Raw genomic sequence first — 21,085 nt, forward strand, 5'->3', positions numbered from 1 at the left:
GTCACGCCTCGGCCCAGTGCGAATTGAGGAGAGGTGATGAGTTAGCGGGTTGCTATGGTGACAGGCCCGGCCACGTGACCCGGTGCTGCTGCCGGCGCTTTGACGTCAGCAGCCGGGAGGGCGGGACGCAGGAGGGCGGGGCGGGAGCCGAGCTGGGAGAAGGGAGCCAGCGAGCAGGCGGCAGGCAAGGTCTGCGCGAGGAGCAGGCGAGCGGGAAGACGCGACGCAGCCACCTTCCTCACCAGCCAGCCCGCCGCGGTTTGTTCCCTACCTCGGGAGTGCGCCAATGCCTGGTCCGACCCAAACCCTGTCCCCAAATGGCGAGAACAACAACGACATCATCCAGGATAACGGGACCATCATTCCTTTCCGGAAGCACACAGTGCGCGGGGAGCGTTCCTACAGGTAATGGGGCTGGCACCGGGAGTGGCGCCGGGCGGGGGAGCTCGGCGGGGGCGCGCGGAAATCCGGCCCGTTATATAATGGAGCGGACACTGCGCCCGGACCGGGCTGCAGACGTGCGTTCACGAGGGCGCTTGTGATCATTTGCTGTTTCCATGTGTCATGTTAGCCGTGCATTGAGGCTTCATGATTGCACATGGAGAGCATTTTGTGAATAGGTTTGCTGCCTGTGAGGGGTCTCCTTCCATCGCCTTCCTACCACACTGGTAAAAACGCAAGCAATTTCTTCCCTTTCTCCAAAGAGAGACACGCTGTAGCACTTCCTTTTCTCCTTTCCTTTAGATTTTAAAGGAACCATTGGGTAGGCTGTGCCTAAAGGCAGAGAACGGGAGGATGGCGAGAAAAATGTTTGCGCTTGCCCTGGTGTGTGTGCAGGAAAGATGGAATCCTCTAGATTAAGCTGCAGTCTGTGATGTTAAACCGCCAGATTGATGGAGCTTTGTAAGAATTCTGCTCGCTGATTGGTGCAAGGATTGACAGCAGAGGTCACCGTGTCAGACATTCACCAAAATCTTCTCCATAGAACCCGTGGTTTATTAGAAAGAGACCGGACTGCAATGGACCTGAGGGAAACCGGGTGCCCTTATGCATTTTCTTAGGAGTTTATAGCCTCCGCATGGGTGGGGGAGCCCGCCCTTGTTTAAACAGTAGGAAGGTAATTCCTGCTATTTTGCTGAGGTCTGATGTGAGGCTGGGACTGATCTTGGTCATTGTTTTGTGAGCTTTTTGATTAATGAGTCGGACTGTAAGGTTGGCATCATTTTTACATTAGCATATCTGGCAGTATGTTCTAGTAGATAAGCTCATTAAAATTGTTTGCATTGTTTGATAAGGATAACAATGTAATGGAGAATGCAGCTAGAGCCTAATGCAGCTCAAGGCCAGACTTGAGGGGAGACTGATAGCTTCCCTCATATTTCCTCTGAAGTTCTTTTGTACTAGGGTAGTTATTTTTAAATGTTACCTTGATAACCACTAACAATGCTTTTGCCTTCAGGCAGAGCACACATACCTCTAAAGCGCATCCTCTCAGCTAGTGAGCAACAGGAAATAACTCTTTTTTTTTAACGCCTTCATCTAAACGTTTGTTCAGATGGTATTGTGGGTATTCGGTGGTGTGTATAAATATGACATAATTACAAAATAGGACCACGAGGACCCCGACTTCCTCTGTGGCCAAAGAAACCCTATTTGCTGACTCAAAAAAAAAAAAATCATAAGCAACCTTTGCCCTGTCATCTCTGGCAGTTACATAAATACTTGGAGTTAATTTTGGCTGTGCCCATGAGGTCACCAAAATCTCATGCCTTATGGTTCCAGCTAATAGGTTGACATGGCATCCTTACAGATTCCAAGCACTTGTTATTCTCTTAATATAAACCAAAATTGGTCCACAGCTTCTGGGACTGTCTCCTTTTGAAGATCCTTGTGATTGGAACATTGGGTCCCTTCTCTCCCTTACTCATCCACCTTTCCCTGTGCACATTCCAAAGCCTAAAATAGAATTGAAAAACAAAAAACCCAAACCCTGAGTTGCTTTTAAACCTCACTTCTTTCAACTGTTCTTACGGATAATAAATTTGAAACCCTCGTTTCTTAAGTGATTTAATCTCTGCCATATAAGTAGCAGTTGCTTGTAAGAGTTCGAATTTTACCACATACGCCAAAGGAAGTTGCCTAGTTGGGTTTTATTAGTCATATAAACAAACTTGAAATGGCAATGGAAAATTACTTGGTGGTGGAAAGGCTAAATGCTACCTTTTGGTGGCAAACTATTGCTATAAAATGAAATCTTATTTACCTTTTAAATTCAATCTAAGTTATTTCCATGTCCTAAATTATTTCCAGTTTGTCCCTGTAATGGTACCTGAAATTCTATGAAAAACAAAACTGAATTTAAAGAAGATCTGACTGTACAAAATTCTGAAGTCAGTAAGAGCATTATTGCATTTGTATTTTATATAATAGGATTACTGGACACCATAGTGAGAGATGTCATAGGTTAAATGAAGAAGGAATCCTCCAAGGTGGCATTGGTATTAAATTATACAAAGGGTGTACGCTAAGACAGATCCACCTTATGTTTTCTTTGGTCTGCTTTCCTTTCAAAGTGGATGGCCCATGTAGTACAACTCTCACTTATTTTTTTGGAGGGGCATAGGGGAAGGAAAAATGTGAGACATTTTTCTATCCAGGAAGTGTTCCATAATTACTTTGGCATCTTGAGGCTGGAATAATATTGCCATGTAATTGCTGAGGAAACTTGGAAGGTACTGTGAAAGCCCAAGTAGAGAGATTTAACCAAATAAAGTCTACTTTGGTGGTGGGTTCATTATAGCCCTCAAAAATTATATGTGCTTAAGAGTTCTTCTTGAGTCCCATGGAGTGTCTGGGTAAGACCGGAGTCCTGGGACGATCAGAGGGAATTCTTTTCCTGATTCCGTTGCTGACTTCTTTACCAGCAGTTCCCTTACCTTTGGCTTCATTTTCTGTATTTGCTTGTTAGCTTCAACCATTTAAAACAAAGACTTTCTTAAGCGATCTATGTAAATACGAGAAGAATGCCATTACTACTGCAAAGGGATCTTCCCGGAGCTCCAGGACAAGAGCTGGCATAGGTGAGAAGAGGAGAGGACACCTAGGGAACAACACTGTTCTTTCCAGCACTGTTAACTGGACAGATGGTCACTCTTCCCAGCAAGAGACATTATCGTCATGACATTTGCACTGGATTGTTTACAGATAAGGGTCAAATATGGTTCATGACCCAGATTATCTTAATCCAGGTATCTCTTTGTGTAACCAAGCCCATTTTTGTAGCCTGGACTGGAGAGGGTGGTACACCATTATTGAAACCCGGGTGCGCTTTTATAGGAAGAGCAAGTTACCTTTCGGAAATTATTCCCATTAGTAATTTCAGTTGAAAGGAGCCGGTGCAAAAATGGCTCAGCAGGACTGTGTGGATGTTTCCACCGTTCATGTTCACTACTGTGTGAGTGCCTTGGACCCAGCTTCCTCAGTGCATTTATGAGCACGAGAAATCCATATATTTTAAGAGCTGCTTAAAAAATAAATGTGGTGTGGGCCATCTGAGGTGACACTGTTTAATTCACAGAGCGAATGAGTCGTGCTCTGGCTCTCCCTGGAGGAGCTACTCCCTATAGCTCTGTTTCATGCAGATGCTAGTAGGAAATGAGATTTATTAACTGGCCTTCTGCCCACTGCATCTTTGTTTGCATACTCCAGTGTTTTAAGAATGAACGTATAAGTCCAGGGGACTGTTTCCACATGAGTGTTTGAACATGCAACTACAGTAGCATATGTTTCGGAATACTTAAAAAAAGAAAAAAAAAGGCTTGGCCCCAGGAAGTGGACTGTAAAGGAAGGCAAAACTTAAAATTTAAGCCTCAGACCTTGGCCCTCCCACCCAGCATTGCCAGTTTTGCAAAATGAACTCTTAACAAAAATAAAAAATGTCGTGTGTGTATGAAAGAGTTGTGAAGGCATGTTCCATTTCATAGAGGCTGTCATAACACAGCTTTCTCTGACCAGAATGTAGATTTCTGATCCTTACTCCCCACAACAGCAGCTGCAGACAGCAAAAAGTCTAGCTTCGCTTGTCTATTAGGTATGTCACAGTATCATCTGGGTTTACTTATCATAGGAACTTTTCGGAAAGAGTGACTTTTGTCCTTAATATTTTTCTTCGTATTTGTAAAAATCAAAGGATTACTTGATGCTTGGTAGGTGCCTAATTTTCAACTTCAGGGTTCTTTGTCAGAACTTCTGTTAAGGGGTTGGTCTTCTGGGCACTTGTGGTGAGATGCTCACCTGTATTCAGCAGTGGGTGTCACTGGTTGTATCTTCTTACAGGGCACAATCCTGGCAGAACAGTGGCTTGAAGTGGTCCTCTGAGTTGAGAACGTTGATTTCCATATGCAGTATCTTTTCTGTATTGATAGGACCTCTTGAAGCTTCCATGAATAATCCCTTAGATTAATGGAGCAGGAAATACTGGTACTAATCTAAATATTCCATTTGGTTTAGACAGTTCGACAAATTCCTGAGATAGGTCTGAGATAGATGCCCCTTAAGGACTTTGAGTTGGAGTAAAGTCAGATGTACAAGCAACTCCTTGTGTAACAGATTTACCTTGTTGTGAATACTTGGCTTGATCTAATAGTAAACGTGGTTTGCATTTCCTCAGTCCACAGTGATTCAAAGTAGAAAAAGATCCCCTCAAAGCCAGTGTGCTCTAGGAAACTAAACAATACTGCGGAAGACCTTAAGTCTTGGTGAAAGGAGTGTAGGCTTTAGAATCAGAATTTTCATTGGCCTGACAAGGTGTGCATATTGGGCAGTAGTGGAAGAAAGGCAGGCAGGGTAGTCAGAACTTGAAAATTGAAGGCTAATGAAAACTCATTAATGGAAAAACAGCATAATGAAAATAGAAATGCATGCTGGCATTTATCTCTTGTTTTGAAAGGAAATGGGGAGTCCTCCAGTGCCCCACCCTAGAGGGCCAGAATTGCTAGAGAATACTCAGTTTGCCCTGACTGAATTCTCAAGTCCCGCCCTAGAGACTAGGTGTATGTTCCTGACTTGAGTCCTCCTTCCGGGAGTAGAAGCAATCAAAGCAGCTTTGTCCCTTCACAGGACTGGCAGTTAGCTCAGACAGTGACTTCTGTATTTGTAGAAGCCCAGTTCATAGTTAGCTGTAGAACTTCAAGAGGTAGCTAGCATATAGCTTCAAGAGGGCGCTGTTCTAATCCTCCCAAACTCAGAAGCAGGGTGGATGATACTTCGTTGTGAAGGATCCTTCTGAGTCATTTAAGGCCAGAAAATGTACAGATATTCTCAGATGAAGCTTCCTGGAGCACTCCAAATGGCTCCAGAGCCAGTTCCTTATACGGCTAGAAGGTGATCCCCTTGATGGCAGGTTCTAGAGTAGACTGAGCATTTAACCTGGATTGAGTAGATTTGCTTACTTTTGAATTTTTTACATTTCACTTAAAAAAAATTGATTTGTTCTTTTCTTGTGAAAAGTATGTTTTTTCACAATGAAATATGTTAGAATATATATAGTTAGAATAGTTTCATTCTTCCTGACTTTAGGCTGCCATTCAGTGTCGGCCTCTGTGATACTAAATTGGATGTGTCCTACTCCCCTGGCATCTTACGCACAATTCCAGCAGCCCTTTTTCCTATAACACTCCACACACATGCCACCAGTATGACAGGGACCTTGCTTCTTAGTTCATTTCAAAATTCTGATGGTTTATCTCAGTATTTGGGGCCCTTAGAATTTGTATTTTCCTGAGAAAATTCTTTCAAAATGGAAATGTATAATTCACATAGGCAAAAACTGAAATTACCCACCTTTCAACCTGTAGTATGAATCAAAGAAATTTCTCCAAATTTTTTTTTGTTAAATGCATCCCCTAAGGGTGATCATTCATTTTAATGAAAATAGCGGGATAAAGATTAAACAGTTTTTGTAGGCCACCAAGAAATGATTTCTTAGTAGGTTACTTAAAAAAAGAAGAAATACTTGTACGTTTTCAGTGTCAGATCTCCCCTGGCTAATTAGAATTTTACTCACTTGAACCAGGACAAACTTTCCTCTTTAGGCATGACTTTTTTGTTTGTTTCTAAAAGAGCAGAAGGTGGTGATATATACATAGGATAGTCAAGTTGATATGGCTCCTTTTAGTGATGGTGTACTTTGTGTAGTTTGTCCAGTAAAGAAAATATGGCTAGAGCTCAGTCTTTGTTATTTCTAGACCTGACTTGCTAGAGGCAAGAGGCATCAGATTTTGGCCATGACTTGGAACAGAAAAGAAAAAGGGCAAGAGATTTGAGAGCGAAAAGTAGGAGTTAAAAATGTATAGTGTACTCAGGGGCGCCTGGGTGGCTCAGTCGGTTAAGCGTCCAACTTTGGCTCAGGTCATGATCTCACGGTTTATGGGGTCGAGTCCCACTGACAGCTCAGAGCCTGGAGCCTGCTTTGTATTCTGTGTCTCCCTCTCTCTCTGCCCCACCCCTGCTCTTGCTGTGCCTCTCAATAAAATGAATAAAAACGTTAAAAAAAATTTTTTTTAATGTATAGTGTGCATTGGTAGTCTATAAGACTTGTCATCTATCATAGAGAATTGATCCTGGAGTCGATGGTCAGTGTTGGTTGTTGCATAAGCCTGAAATTTCTCTTCCACTCTTCTTCCTTAGATTTCTGTGATCCCATTTTTCCCCCCTCAGAAGTGGTGTTTTTGTTTTGCTTTGTTTTAAAGACATTAATTTTTTCCTTGAGTATAATCCTATCCTGGCAAAGCCCTGAGAGGTAACTTGTCAAAATTGCCAGAGGCATGAACATTTCGGGGACATTTTCCTATGCTAAATAGCAGTATCCCTTTATTTAAGAGCCCCCAACCCTGTGATTCCTTGCAGGGTTTGCATTTGGTGGGTCCACACATCGGGAGAAAGTGAAGCTTCCAAAGTGGGCTCCACCCCCTACCACATCTATTTCCTTTTGTTATTTTGAAATACCAAAACATGTTTTCAAGTTGTTGCTAATGTAGCTTTTTAAATTCCCACTTCTGGATTTTACATAGGAATTGAGATTTAAGCCCAAACTCCCACAGTCGCTCAAGAATCTATTCTTTAGGCAACCTTACTGACTTCTTCTCCACTCCTGGGCCCCCAGAATGCAGAGGGAAATATTGCACAGCCCCTCCTCCTAAAACCCCCAGGGTCAGGGACAGCAGGCTGCGGAATAGTACTTGGTAGGAGGCATCTGAGAAGGTGGAGGGGGACCCACACTTGACCCCGATTTTTGTGATCACTGTCCAGCAGAAGTGAAGTTATCAGTCCTGTAATTTTCACAAGCTTTCAGAAATGGAGCATTGTAAATAAAAACTGTGTGTGTGTGTGTGTGTGTGTGTGTGTGTGTGTGTGTGTGTGTGTCTCCCTTAGTATGACCTCTGTAAGTAAGTTTTAATACAGCCATGAGGCACAAGTCTGAGCAATGTTGAGGGACCTGCGTAGGAAAGTTCCTTTATCCTAACAGAAAGTCACATGGAAAGAGTAAAGCCTTATCTCTTTGATCTCCAGATTTTTATGGTAGTTGTGTTGACCATCGCTAGGTTAAATACAGTACAGTATACTGTTATACAGAAAGGAAAATAAGACTATTCCCACTTACTTGATGTGCACAGAGAAACAGAGAATAATAATGGTGGCAACTGCACAGATAAGTACATGTGTACCATTTTGTTTTTTTTTTTTTTAATTTTTTTTTTTTCAACGTTTTTTATTTATTTTTGGGACAGAGAGAGACAGAGCATGAACGGGGGAGGGGCAGAGAGAGAGGGAGACACAGAATCGGAAACAGGCTCCAGGCTCCGAGCCATCAGCCCAGAGCCCGACGCGGGGCTCGAACTCACAGACCGCGAGATCGTGACCTGGCTGAAGTCGGACGCTTAACCGACTGCGCCACCCAGGCGCCCCCCATTTTGTTTTTAAATTGGAATTCCATAAATGTATTGCCTCATCAATGGTGGTTCAGTTAGTACTTTAATAGCACGAATTTTAAAAATTAGTTTTTGTTTAGCGTTCTCTCACGGTTCGTGGGTTCGAGCCCCGTGTGGGGCTGTGTGCTGACAGCTCAGAGCCTGGAGCCTGCTTGAGATTCTGTGTCTTCCTCTCTCTCTGCCCCTCCCCAATTCGAGTGCGCTCTCTCCCTCCCTCCCTGTCTCTCTGTCTCTCTCTCTGTCTCTCAAAAATAAACATTAAAAAATTTTTTTAAATTAGTTTTCATTTAAATCACGAGGTTTACGGGCTGAAATATGTTGGGAAGCATCTCAAAATAACAGACTTAGTGAAGTCACATGGATGATGGTAAAGAATTGCCTGATGCAGGTACTATTCTTACATTAAAAAAAGGTCACAGATCACGAATGAAATGTGCTCCTCCAGTATCTGCCCTGTGAGGCTGCGCACATAGCAGCCCATAGCCCAGATTTTGTTTCATTTTCTCCCGGCTGCTCTGGAGCCGCCGCCTGTGTTGATCTGTAATGCGTCCGGCCTGCTTAGTATGCTCCAGGAATATTGTACTAACTGCAAAATAATCCTCTGGGAGATTTCTTTCTCGATACCCCCTTGGAATTTTTGTTTTCTTCTCTTCGTTTGAGCACCTGCTGTGTGTGTGAGGTGCTATGTGGGCCCCTAAAGCTGGAGGTACCATGTCAGTGCCATTTTTTCAGCTGCAGACGTCTGGCCTCCCCAGCTCTTCGACCAGCTTCCTACCTTCTGGAAGTTATTGAGCAATATCTGGCCTTAGTGTGACCCCTGCGATAGTGCCATGCCGGCAGGAAACCAGCCATCTGCATTCACGGTACCTCCCTGCTCCAGCCCCCTCACCCCCCAGTCTGGATGAAGGCTGAGCGAATCCCCATGGAGACTGACCAATTAGGAATAAACAAAAGGGGAGCTCTGAGTGCATTATCCCGGCTATAGGGACCTGCTCACCATCAATAACCATGAAATAGAAAGCTTGTGGAGTTTGTGGGCTGAATGTCTTGTTAGTAAAGGAGGATGGGGAAGAGGGGGTGCTCGGTGGGTACAGTGTGAGGGCTTCCCAGATGGGTGTGCCAGCCTCTCCCTCCTCACTCTTTGACCCCTGTCTTTCTGTGTCTGGGAGCAGAGTGAATCTGCCCCTCCAACGCCAGCTCTCCAGAGAGGAGGAGAAAGAGATGAGAGCTATCAGCCAGCGAGGCCGGGGGGCTGCTGGCAGAGAGAACAGGGACCTGTAAGTCTTTGCAAAATCCCCTAGTGGGCCTAGCAGTGCATGGTAAATTGAAAAGCAGGTTTGGTGTTTGAGAAGCCAGGTTTTCTCTCCCTGGGATTTCTGATCTGCACATAGCATTGTCATAACATTGACTTAAAGGTGTCAGCATGAATAACAGCAAACATATTTCTAGCCTGTGTGATGACTGTGTCACTGCTACCTCAACCCCAGTTCAGAACTTGGACTGGACTGAGCAGATGGTCTGCACCATCCGGCACCTCTGTTCTTGGTCCACCTTCAGAACAGTCGGGGTTCTCAAAGTCTCAGGTTGCTAGAGAGACAGACTCACTATGCCAGCTCTACCCTTTTCTAACCAGATGATCTAGTGTAAACTTTTTAGCCTCTTGAGCCTCGTTTTTCTCTTAGCCTCTTAAGCAGGTGGAAATAATAATAGCATCAGCCTCACAGAGTTCTTAATGAGGATTTAAATGAACTATGGAATATAAAGTATACCAAGCAGTGACTGGTACAAAGTAAACATCTCTTAAAATGTCAGCTAGTAGGGGCACTTACTAGTAGGGGCACTTGGGTGGCTCAGTCTGTTGAGCACCCGACTCTTGACTTCAGCTCAGGTCATGATCCCAGAGTCATGGGATCGAGCCCCACATCAGGTTCCATGCTGAACATGGAGCCTCCTTAAGATTCTGTCTCTCTCACTCCCTCTGCCCCTTTCCCCTGATTGCATACATGCTCTGTCCCTCACTCACAAATAAATGAATAGAATAGAATAGAACAGAACAGAACTGTCAGCCAGTATTGTTGTTAGGAGTTCCAGTCTACGGTCACCCTTTCTCTATAATAATCTATTATCTTTGTGGTCTCAGTACCTGTTACAATACCTGGCGTGTAGCAGATGTTAGTTAAAAGTCTAAATTGAATCGGAGGAAAAAATTCAAACAAATTACATGGTAGCCCTTTCCCTCTTATCAGCTTTATTAAGAATTAACTTAGATGCACTAAACTGCATCCATTTAAAGTGTATGATTCAGTGAGGTTTGGCCGTGTATTTGCCCTTGAAGCCATCACTGCCAGAAGATGGCTGGTACCCTTTGTCCGTAGCCCGAGGCAACCACTGCTCTATATTGGTAATTGCTTACATGGTCACCAACCAGTAGGTTACATTTGATCTAAATGGAACCATGCAGATTGTACTCTATAGTGTCTGACTTCTTATAGTCAGCATAATGTTGAGATTCATCCAGATTGGGTTTATCAGCAGTTCGGCACTCTTGGTTGCTGAACAATCCATTGTATGGTTGCACCATATTTTATCATTCACCAGTTGATGACCATTTGGGTTACTTCCAATTTTTAGCAATTATGGATAGAACTTCTGTGAATTGTCATGTACAGTCTTTATGGAAATATATGTTCTCATCTCCCTGGGGTAAGTACCTAGGAGGGAAATGATTGAGTCCTATAGTCAACCTTAAGAAACCGCAAATGTCCAGAGCGGTTGTGCCATTGTACATTCCTGCCAGCAATGCATGAGAGTTCTAGGTGCTTCACCTCTTTGGCAACACTTGGTGTTATCAGTCTTGTAAATTTTGGCCATCCTTAACAGATGTGTAGAGGTATCTCATGGAGATTTTAATTGACTTTGATTTTCCTGGAGATGAATGATACTAGCTGTCTTTTTGTGTGCTTATTTGCCTTTTTGCGTATCTTTAGTGAAGCATCGGCTTAAATCAGTTGCCTGTTTTTTAAAATGAGGTGTTTTATCTTCTTGTTGTTAAGGGGATTATAAAAATGTATTATAGATATTGTAATATAGTCTTGTCTTAGATTTTAATGGATACGGGTCTTGTGTTCTTCACCTGCATACAAACTCCTCAAGAAAAAAGAAGAGTTGATCTACCTGGTCTTTGTCTACAGTGCCTTTTCTAGCAGTTAGGTCCAGCTCTCTGTAGGTATGTAATAACAGACTCTATTAAAATAGACTTTTAAAAAGTAAGGTAACAGGATCATTCTTCTACTTCGGGGGGTGGGCAGAACGACTACTACACCCACTTTAAAAGTTGCATATGAGTGAGTTAAATTTAAGAGCTAGGTTTTCCTTGGCATCTGGATAGCTAGGGGATGTTTTTTTCTGTGGAGAAGAACCCAGTAATTATGTAGATACTTTTTTCTTTGCATTGAGTGTCCCCTTGATGTTGGATCAACTTTTCCACTCCTGTGTTTGAGGAAAATGTGTGTAGAAATGTTTTCTCTTTTAAAGGTAGCAAAGAACAATTTTCATACTTTTAAAAATCAGGGTATTTAAGCATAAGATGCCCTCCGTTTTCTTTTTTCTTTTTCTTTTTTTTTTTAACTCAGAGGTAAACATCCCGCAGTTCTTCCTCGATGCATTCTCTTAATTTGGAAGCTTTGGTGTTGTTAGTTTGACTCCAGACTTCTCTAAACCCCCAAGGAGAAATTAAGTAGAATTGAGAAACTGGGAAGCAAATGTCCAGTAAAATCTTTGGTTTACCTGAAAGGATCAACTAAGGGACCTTGTGATTTTTGAGAAGAGTGGGGATGCTTAGCTTCCAGAATCTTCGCAGCTAAGGGCCAAATTTTCGTAACCACATATGTTTCAAAATCTAAAGATATTATAAAATCTCTTATGACTTCACAAATGCCCTAGGTCTCCTAGTACATTTTGTGAGCTTAACTTATTTCCTCTGTCGTTTATTCATCTTCTTGCAAAACCTTCAGGCCAAATTCCAGATGAGTTACTGCTTCCATGATAGCAGTAATCTTGCAGTCTAGGTTATGGATGATTATTTTCTGTGGTCTAGTTGGGACAGAGCAGGTCACAGCCACTCAGATACCACTTGAGAATTGAGTGTGTTCTTTTTGCTTTAATTGAGCTTGTTCCGTGAAAGGAAGCCAAATACCATTAGACAGGACGTCCTGTGATTCCCTTAGTTTACGATGGCCAAGGACATGACTTTTTTTTTTTTTTTTTTTTATAAGATGATTGCTTGTTTCCTTTCCTGTTAACACGGGAGCCCAGAACCAGTAATGTCCATTTGGCTTAAAGGACTCTAACTAGCAGACACCTGAACCTCTGCCAAAAATCACCTGAAGAATTCTGGAACATGAAAAAACGTCCTTGTCTTTTTATGTGAGCCAACAATGATTTGGTCGTCATTAGCATTTAAGTGACCACCAGTTCTGATGTCTTGAAATAATAAACTGCCAAAAGAGGAAATGACCAAACTACAAGTTCTTGGAATTAAACAGGCTACCATAAAAATTCTGGAAGCCAGTACATTGTGGTACACCTATACAATGAAATGTAGCACACATATTGCACATGAAGAAGATACAACAGCTTTCACAATACGTTAAGAGGAGCAAGTCGATCAGCACAAAAGTGTGTGTGGACTGTATTGATTCCCAGGGCTGCTGTAACCTATTACCACAAACTGGGCGGGTTGAAATTTATTCCCTCAAAGTTGTGAAGACTACAATCCTGAAATGAAGGTGTTGGAAGGGCTGTGCTCCCTCCGAAGCTTGTAGCTACCTCACTCCAATCTCTGCCTCTGTTATTCCATGACCTCCTTCCCTGTGTGTCTGTGTCTTTGTTTCCACATGGCCTTCTTAGTATAACTTCCAACTAATTACATATGCCATGACTGTTTCCTAATAAGATCATATAGTAAAGTTTCAAGTGGATGTGAATTCTGGAGGGTCACTGTTCAACCGTGTGTGTGTGTGTGTGTGTGTGTGTGTGTGTGTGTGTATACATACCCATTTTAATAAGTGCATATAAAATTCATACACATACCCCACACACTCCTATAAAAGGTAAAAGACATCTTTAATTTCATTTCTACTTTTTCTATAGTGAAAAAATACTGACTTAATATAAAAAACATTTTTTAAAGTAACACTTTTGACATCTACCTTTAAAAAAAATGAGTTTTTTGGGGGTACCTGGGTGGCTCAGTTAAGCATCTAACTCTTGATCTCATGGTTCATGAGATCGAGGTTTATGTCAGGCTCTGTGCTGACAGCTCAAAGCCTGCTTGGTATTCTCTCTCCCTCTCTCTCTCTCTGCCCCTCTCCTGCTTGTGCTGTCCCTCTTTCTCTCAAATTTGAAAAAAAAAAATGTTTTTGTTTTTTACTAATGTCCCATTTTGAGTTTTACTTTGTCTAATCAAACGACAACACTTAATCTTAAGACTCTTTCATAGCATATATACACACACAAATACATATATGAGTCAATATTTTATGGTATTAGGTTTATTGTGTTTAGTATACTATCAATAGCCAAAACTGAAATAATGTAAGCTACGTCTTGAAGACATTGGGTCAACCAGCGTAATATCAGGTGTTTAAGTCGAGAGGCAAAAAAAAAAAAAAAAAAAAAAAAAAAAAGTATGCTCAATTGTTGAATTCAAATTTAATTTCTTAAATGTTTTGAAGTCTCTAAGTCAAATTAATTCTAGAAACTAAACCCAAAAACTAGGCATGGGGACAAGATGGGGATGCACTTGACCAAATTTCATTCGTTACATTGGCTCAAATACTGGGTAACTCCTAACATACAACATCTATTCTAGAACTAACTTTATCCACCAACTCTTCTTATTCTTCAGACTTTGTCTACGGTAATAGCTCTAGTTATTTAGTCAAAACGTTCATATGGGCTTCTCTTAAGTAATTTGCTTTCCCTTAATTATGCTGAATGCTCATGAATTCCTTGGGTTTTTTTTTTCTTTCTGTAGTTTTCTCAAGTTTAACAAAACATTCTAAACTCTATAGAGACCATGATCCCCCACATTTGTTAAATGACAACAGTATATTAAATTTTGTCATTTGCTCCTGTAAATCCTCAGACTGAAAAAGTGCGAATAAGAAAAAGGAGGCTTCAGGCTTCAGAGGCACCTGGGTGGCTCAGTCGTTTGAGCATCTGACTTCAGCTGAGGTCATAATCTCTCGGTTTGTGAGTTTGAGCCCACATCAGGCTCCTGCTGCCAGCGTGGAGCCCACTTCAGATCCTCTGTCCCCCTCTCTGTGCCTCCCCTGCTTGTGCTCTCTAAAAAATAAACATTAAAAAAAAAAAAAAAAAGGAAAGGAGACTTCAAGAAACTTCTGTGCTTCCACTCTTTACCAAACCTGAGGGTTTTACCATGAATCTGCTCCTGTTGTTGCTGTACCTTTTTCAGCTTGGACATGGCGCAAGTTTTATCCACTCTTGACTCAAATGCTCAGTATCTGCACTTCTCTTGGGGAATTATAGTATTAACACACTGATGCATGAAGTGTGATAACTTTTGATCTGTAAGAAAGCAATAGAGTGAAGAGGTATTGCAAGGTGTGTGTGTAAACTGATTTTTGTTGGGTACATCTGATACAAAAGTCTGTTAGCCTCTTCATTATAGTGAGTAAATGGCAAATGAGTTCATTGATTTAAAAGCAAAACAAGGGGCGCCTAGTTGGCTCAGTCAGTTGAGCGTCCAACTTGAGCTCAGGTCATGATCTCACAGTTGGTGAGTTCGAGCCCCACATCGAGCTCAGTGCTGACAGCTCGGAGCCTGCTTTGGATTCTCTCTCTCTCTCTCTCTCTCTCACTCACTCACTCACTCTATCAAAAATAAATGCAAAACAAATAACAAACACCTCTTCTACTCCAGTATCATGGAAGATAGGATTGGTATCTGGTTGCCCAAACGAGTAACTAGGGACAGGAGAGAAGGATGAACTGTGATTCTAGGGTAGAATTCGGGGAGATGGGAAGAAATCCATTCTCTGAACAAACTGTGAATCCTTTTACCTGGGAAAGGAAGTTTTGGGAACGATGGCCTGGTGAACTGGTGACAAAAGTGTGTGCCTGATTTTGATAGCATTTCCCTATTGAAACACCCATTTAGCTGAACGTTACTAATCTTAGCTTAAATAACTGAAATTTACATTTCCTGTTCTCCTAATGTGCAGCCATCTTATATGTAATTCACAGGATGTTCTCTGGGGCGGGGCATGAGTTTGATGGAGAAGTTCATCAGTACCTTGTCACATTTATGTAATATTTATGAAGTTTAATGTTACACTGTTTTGCCAATTGGCCATTTTGGTTCTGTGTCAGAGTCTACTATGAGAAGAATTAAGACTAAACCGCATGAACAGGGCTGGAGGGAGATGGAGGTACATTAGCCACTTTGAAGTCAGATTTACCAGAATATATTTTAACACTGGCGTGCACATCCCTCATCCTTTTAGTCTTAATTTTATTGGTATTTCACTTTCCATTTCCATTTCAAAATGTTCTCATGAGTTTAAAAATGAATTTTACCATAATAAAGAGCTTCGGATAGGCACCAGCCTCTAAGAGTGAAATACCAAAAGATGTATTTTTTCAAATAGATTTCTCTAAACATGTAGTCAAGACACTGATGTCTTTTATTAGGGTTGGAAAAAAATTGTAAGTGGTAATGTACGTGCTCTCTATCCATTTTGACTAAACTAATACAAAAGCATATTGAGATAGTTGAGTCTGAGATAAGTAGTAACCAGAAATGCAAAATATGGTGATTCCTAAAATATTAGCATAGCATATTTATATGTTACAGCTGGCAGGTTTTTGAGCCAAAAATTGTTCCCGGTAATAAACTAAGTAGTCACCCAAATCTCTACATTTTGGGCTCTTCTTCAGGAAAACTCATTTGGTTAAAGTGAAAATGTACAAGGAGGCCTTGGTAGAGCTATAAAAAGGAAAAATGGTTTTATTGAAGAACACAATTGTATGCCGTTTGGAGTTCTTTTTACGTCCCACTTACTCTAATGACAGAGTAGAAAGGGGCTTTGTTGAGAGAATCAAGAATCCTAGAATCTGCCCCGGCTCCAAATCCCTGTCCTTCCACTCAGCGGTGAGTGGACAGGTCACTAGACCAGAGTCTGTGTGTCTTTTCCTACCTCATGGCATGAGAGCAGTAGCTATCCCGTAGCACTGCTGTGCAGACGAAAGGAGAAAATGTGTGTTACACACGCCGGTGAAGAAAAAGACATCTGAAGAGACGAGGCACATGTGTCCCAAGTTTACGAACCCGGCTCCTAGAAGCCAATGCCCCTGCTTCCTAGATCAGTGCGCTCAGTGAAGCTGCAATACAGCTACTGAGCTTTTCATATCCATGTTGGAGACCTGAAAGATGGCACATTTCTCTGCATGATTCTTTCTTTTTTAGACCTAGAACACTGAGGCCTTGAATCCGATCAACCCTAATGCATTCCCTCCTAATTATCTCACATACTCTGCCTTACGAGGTATGATTTTAGGTACCCTGTGAATTTCCCCTCCCCACGAAACTCTCCCACACATACATTCATTGGGCATTTACTTTTTGTTGTGCCCCCACTATGTGCCTACTTTAGACAAAGGAGATACAGTAGTAAACAAAATACATTCTATAAAGGATCTGCCTTTGCAGAGCTTACATTGTGGGGGCAGGAGGTAGTGGACAGACAACAAACAGATGAGATCATGACAGACTGAGTTAGTAGCACAAAGACAAGAACAGTGTGATGTGGGAATACTTGGAGGAAGCCCCTTCAGAGAGAGGGTGGTCAGGGAGAGCTTGCTCAGGAGTTAGATTTGAGCTGAATCTGAAGCACGAGATGCAGATGCTAAGTGCTGGGAGAGACCTCTTCCTTTGCCTAAGGTCTTGAAGGTTTGTCCTTGAAGCTATCATCCCTCATTTGCTTTTTTCTTAGCAGAAGGTTTAGAGAAGGCAGACAGCTGAAAGTGCTAAGTACCTGAGGAGGGGTCAGCACTACCAAGAGCACACAGTAGCTAGGAATCTGGAAGGGGGGAGATGGACAATACCAAAGAAAACAATTTACCTAACACACAACTTTGCCTAGTGTTGGCATATCCATCACATACTCTTTGGTATATCTTATGCACCTAATTGTATGCATGATGGATTAATGACTGAGCATGATCGTCCTCCATGGTGGGTGCTTCACCCATGCCCTAAAGGGTTGGCCTGGGGTTATGCTGGGGGGAGTGGTAGGGGCACTTGGGACCTGACTGGCAATGACTTGGATCATGGGAGAGAGCTAAGGTCAGGGTGAGAGGGAACAGGGCCAAGTAGGGCTGGGAAAATAAACAGAAGGCATATGGTCAAGAACGAGTGGATGGACTGGGAGCCAAGTTGGGGGCGGGGGTAAGGGGGAGCACTGAGCAAAAGTTGGTGCCCTGAGGAAACCAGCCAAGCGCTGTGGCATGGGAATGAGCTCTGGGTCATTGAAATTATTTTCAGAGCATGGACCAAGCCACCCACTGTTTGAAACAGATGGACATTTAGGCAAATAGAATCAGCTATAATCAGCTGCACTTCTGACCATAAGAAGAAATGTATGCCTGGTGTGTGTGTGTGTGTGTGTGTAAGGCCGTGGCCTTTTACTCTTTTGTTATATGCAGCTGAGTTTCATATCGGTGAACATCACACATGCCACCAAGAACTGTTTTAGAATTCAAAAATTTCTTCATTCTTGGGATAAAAGCCAAGTTTCCAAGTCATTTCAAGGCTATAACTATTGACTCATTAATTCCAAGTTTAAAAACATCAAAACATATATATGCTGTTTTGAAAGTCGTATTTATTTGTTTTGTCTACTTAGAATATTGTGGGCACTCAGGCTAAGTCAGGCACCTACTGAATAGTATCTAATGGGGTTCAGGCAGGTAATGACATGGCTGTCAAAATGGAGGTGGATTTTCAAGGCTAGTTATAGAAACTCCTTTCACAGGTGATTGGAGAAATCTTTTAATCATTCTATTTTTAAATTTTTTTTAATGTTTATTTCAACAGAGAGATTGTGAGCGGGGGAGAGGGGCAGAGAGAGAAGGAGACCCAGAATCCAAAGCAGGCTCCAGGCTCCAAGCTGTCAACACAGAGCCCGACACAGGGCTCAAACTCATGAACCCATAAGATCATGACCTACACCGAAGTCAGACCCTTAACCAACTGAGCCACCCAAGTGCCCCTTAATCATTCTATTTTTTAAAAAAAGGTACTTGGGGGACACCTGGGTGGCTAAGTCAGTTAAGTGTCTGACTCCTGATTTTGGCTCAGGTCATGATCCCAGGGTCGTAGGATTGAGCCCTGCATCAGCCTTTGCGCTGGGTGTGGAGCCTGCTTAAGATATTCATTCTCTCTTGGGGCACCTGGGTGGCTCTGTTGGTTAAGCGTAGACTTTGGCTCAGGTCATGATCTCGTGGTCCGTGAGTTCAAGCGCCACATCAGGCTCTGTGCTGACAGCTCAGAGCCTGGAGCCTGCTTCAGATTCTGTGTCTCCCTCTCTCTGCCCTTGCCTTGCTCACACTCTGTCTCTCTCTCAAAAAAAAATAAATGTTAAAAAAAATATATAGTCATTCCCTCTCCCTCCCCCTCCCCCTCCCCCTCCGCACTCATACACATGCCCTGGAGCATTCTCTCTCTCAGAAAAAAATTGTACTTAGGATACATGGTGATGATACGGCAAGAGCAAATTGAATCTGTTTTTAAAAGTAACAGTTAATTGTAAAAGATAGGAGCATCATGAAAGAAAAGAGTATTTTCTGTTCATATTTACTGAGAGGTGGCAGTTATTAGCTAGAGTTAAGACTTCAGAGTGTCAGACTAAGTGAAACTTTGTGCACACATTAAAAGCATTATTATTGAGTGATGACTGATACCGAAGAACACATTAATGATTGCGGGGGGCTGCCTAGAAAAGCCTGGAATAACAAGCAGGCAACTCCGGCCTCTGATAAAACTCATGTTTGCTCCAAGCAGCTTAATAGTAAAGTTTTCCTTTCGTTGGTTTTCTTCACCGGCTCTACGTGGTGAATAGCCTAATCTTGAGAAAATACATCGCAGTATCCGTTTTAACAGAATATGTGTGTTTTATCATTGTGGCCATGTCCTGGTGTTTCTGTCGTCCTTGTCTGGGGTCAGTACTGCGCTCAGCTCTGCTTCTCAGGCTGGTGGAGCTCTCCAGGGAGGGTCCGTGCCTGGAGGAGTTAGTCTTGTGTTGTGTGTCTAATCCCATAACAGTCACAGAGCCCCGTAAAAATAAAACAGATGCACATCTGCCCACAGCGGCTTAAGTGTGTTATTATTACCTGAAGACAATAAATGACCTCTTAAATTCTCATCCCAGCCCTACAATTCATGCATCCGTCAGTTACTCCACAAGTTAAATGGAAGCTCTAATACCCAATTTTAAATGAAACTCAATATGGTTTCTCTGATGTCTCTCCAGGGAGATTTCATCTTGTCAAGGTTTGTCTTTCAGAGATACCCTCTTTGACTCTAGCTTCACCAGGTCCTGATCTCCCTCCTCATACAAATAGTGTGTCCCTGCCCCCACATTTCAGGTCACAAGTAAAGAGAAAGTGATGAATTGAGAATTATCTGGAGATAGTCTTTCCTTGGTGGAATGTTTAAATCCTACTCCTCATGGTATTGAATCTAGAGAATGAATTATGCACAGCTGAAAAGCAGGGAAGTTTCTGGTTCAGGGGACACATTTACACGTCACTCCCTGCTGATGCCCAGTTCATTACGAGGGACAGCCACGGGAGATTTCACATCCGCCTTTTGTTAGAGAGGGAGCCAGGAAGGAGGCACTCAGGCAGAATCGTGTCGTGTTGATACAAGGCTTTTCAAACGAAAACTCCCTGATTTAAGTGTCTGCTGTGGAACTGAATCTCTTTTTCCCCTCAGATTGAGTTGATAACACAGATTCTAATGCAGAAGTGGTCTTGGAAGAAAACTTGGGGTTTCTTCCTTGGGCTTCATGTTTTCAAAATATTTATAGGTTATTTTAGAATGATGCCACTTGTAAGAGAAGGAAATAGAGCCAACGATTGGCTAAATCTCTTTGTAAACGTTTATGGTATTTGTGAATCCTTTGAAGTATTTGCAAAATGGCCATTTCTGTTAAAAGGACACAAAATTACTTCTGAATCAAAAGCTATGTTTGCAAGTGTGTTTGAAGTTACATACCCCCACCCCCACCCTTTCTTTACCTGGTAGTAGGAACAGGCCAACCTTGACAAACCTTAAAAACTGAAGGCAGAGTAGACCCACCCATCATGTGAGACAAGAACTAAAAGTGAGGCCTTGACCTGGACCACGTGTAAGTCCAATGGTTGGTAAACAAAAGGTGTTCTTATGGCTCCCTGGTGCTTCTTCCACCTTGGCACGTATGGAGACATGGTACAAACGACTCCTGAGACACTTTGAAATGAACATTAATACCTGGTCAGCGGGACATGGCTTCCTGTGAAGCAGTGAAATCTTTAAATGTCATTGAGGAAACCACTTGGGTTATGGATTATTATAAGGGCTTCAGGAATCCTTATGTGCTCAAACTAAAGTAAGTTTCTCAGGTGAAAGAAAAACCCCCATTATTCTTTGTATCTCTTTCCCAGGCTGCTCTTTGTTTTCATTTATGTGAAACCGGGTGAAGGGTGCACTGCATGTGTTTAGCCTAGACTGGTAGAGGTATATTCTCCCAGTGATGGGGGAGCGTGTTGCAAATAGAAGATTGTTATGAGAGAGAAGACAGACGGTCACCAGTATGGGTATAGCTGTCAGATGTCAGTATAAAATGTGTGAATGGAATGTATTGGCATAGAGTGGGTTGAATTTTCAGAACCTTTTATATCTCATGTGAAGTTTCCAGTTGCATTCAGACTCCTGTAGGCAGTGGCATGAAGAAGGTAACTTATGTCAGGAAGGTGCTTTAATGGTTCTGCTTCAGAATGGGTTTGGGTTCAATCTAAGCCAAACGGAGCCT

At 42.4% G+C, this 21,085-nt stretch overlaps 1 protein-coding gene across 5 annotated transcripts in view; it reads left to right on the forward strand.

The window, feature by feature from the left end:
- MAPRE2 (microtubule associated protein RP/EB family member 2) overlaps positions 1-21,085 on the forward strand; it is a 159,469-nt gene that overhangs the window by 60,295 nt on the left and 78,089 nt on the right. The window contains exon 1 of one of the 5 annotated variants that reach the window (XM_060613607.3): positions 126-405. The exons of the other annotated variants lie outside the window; for them this stretch is intronic. Coding sequence (XP_060469590.1) covers positions 287-405 — 119 coding nt within the window. The 5' untranslated portion in view covers positions 126-286. Of the gene's footprint in view, positions 1-125; positions 406-21,085 lie in introns of those variants that run through there. 5 annotated transcript variants of the gene reach the window in all.

Source organism: Panthera onca, chromosome D3 (assembly GCF_046562875.1).
Source record: "Panthera onca isolate mPanOnc1 chromosome D3, mPanOnc1 haplotype 2, whole genome shotgun sequence".
Taxonomy (NCBI): domain Eukaryota; kingdom Metazoa; phylum Chordata; class Mammalia; order Carnivora; family Felidae; genus Panthera; species Panthera onca.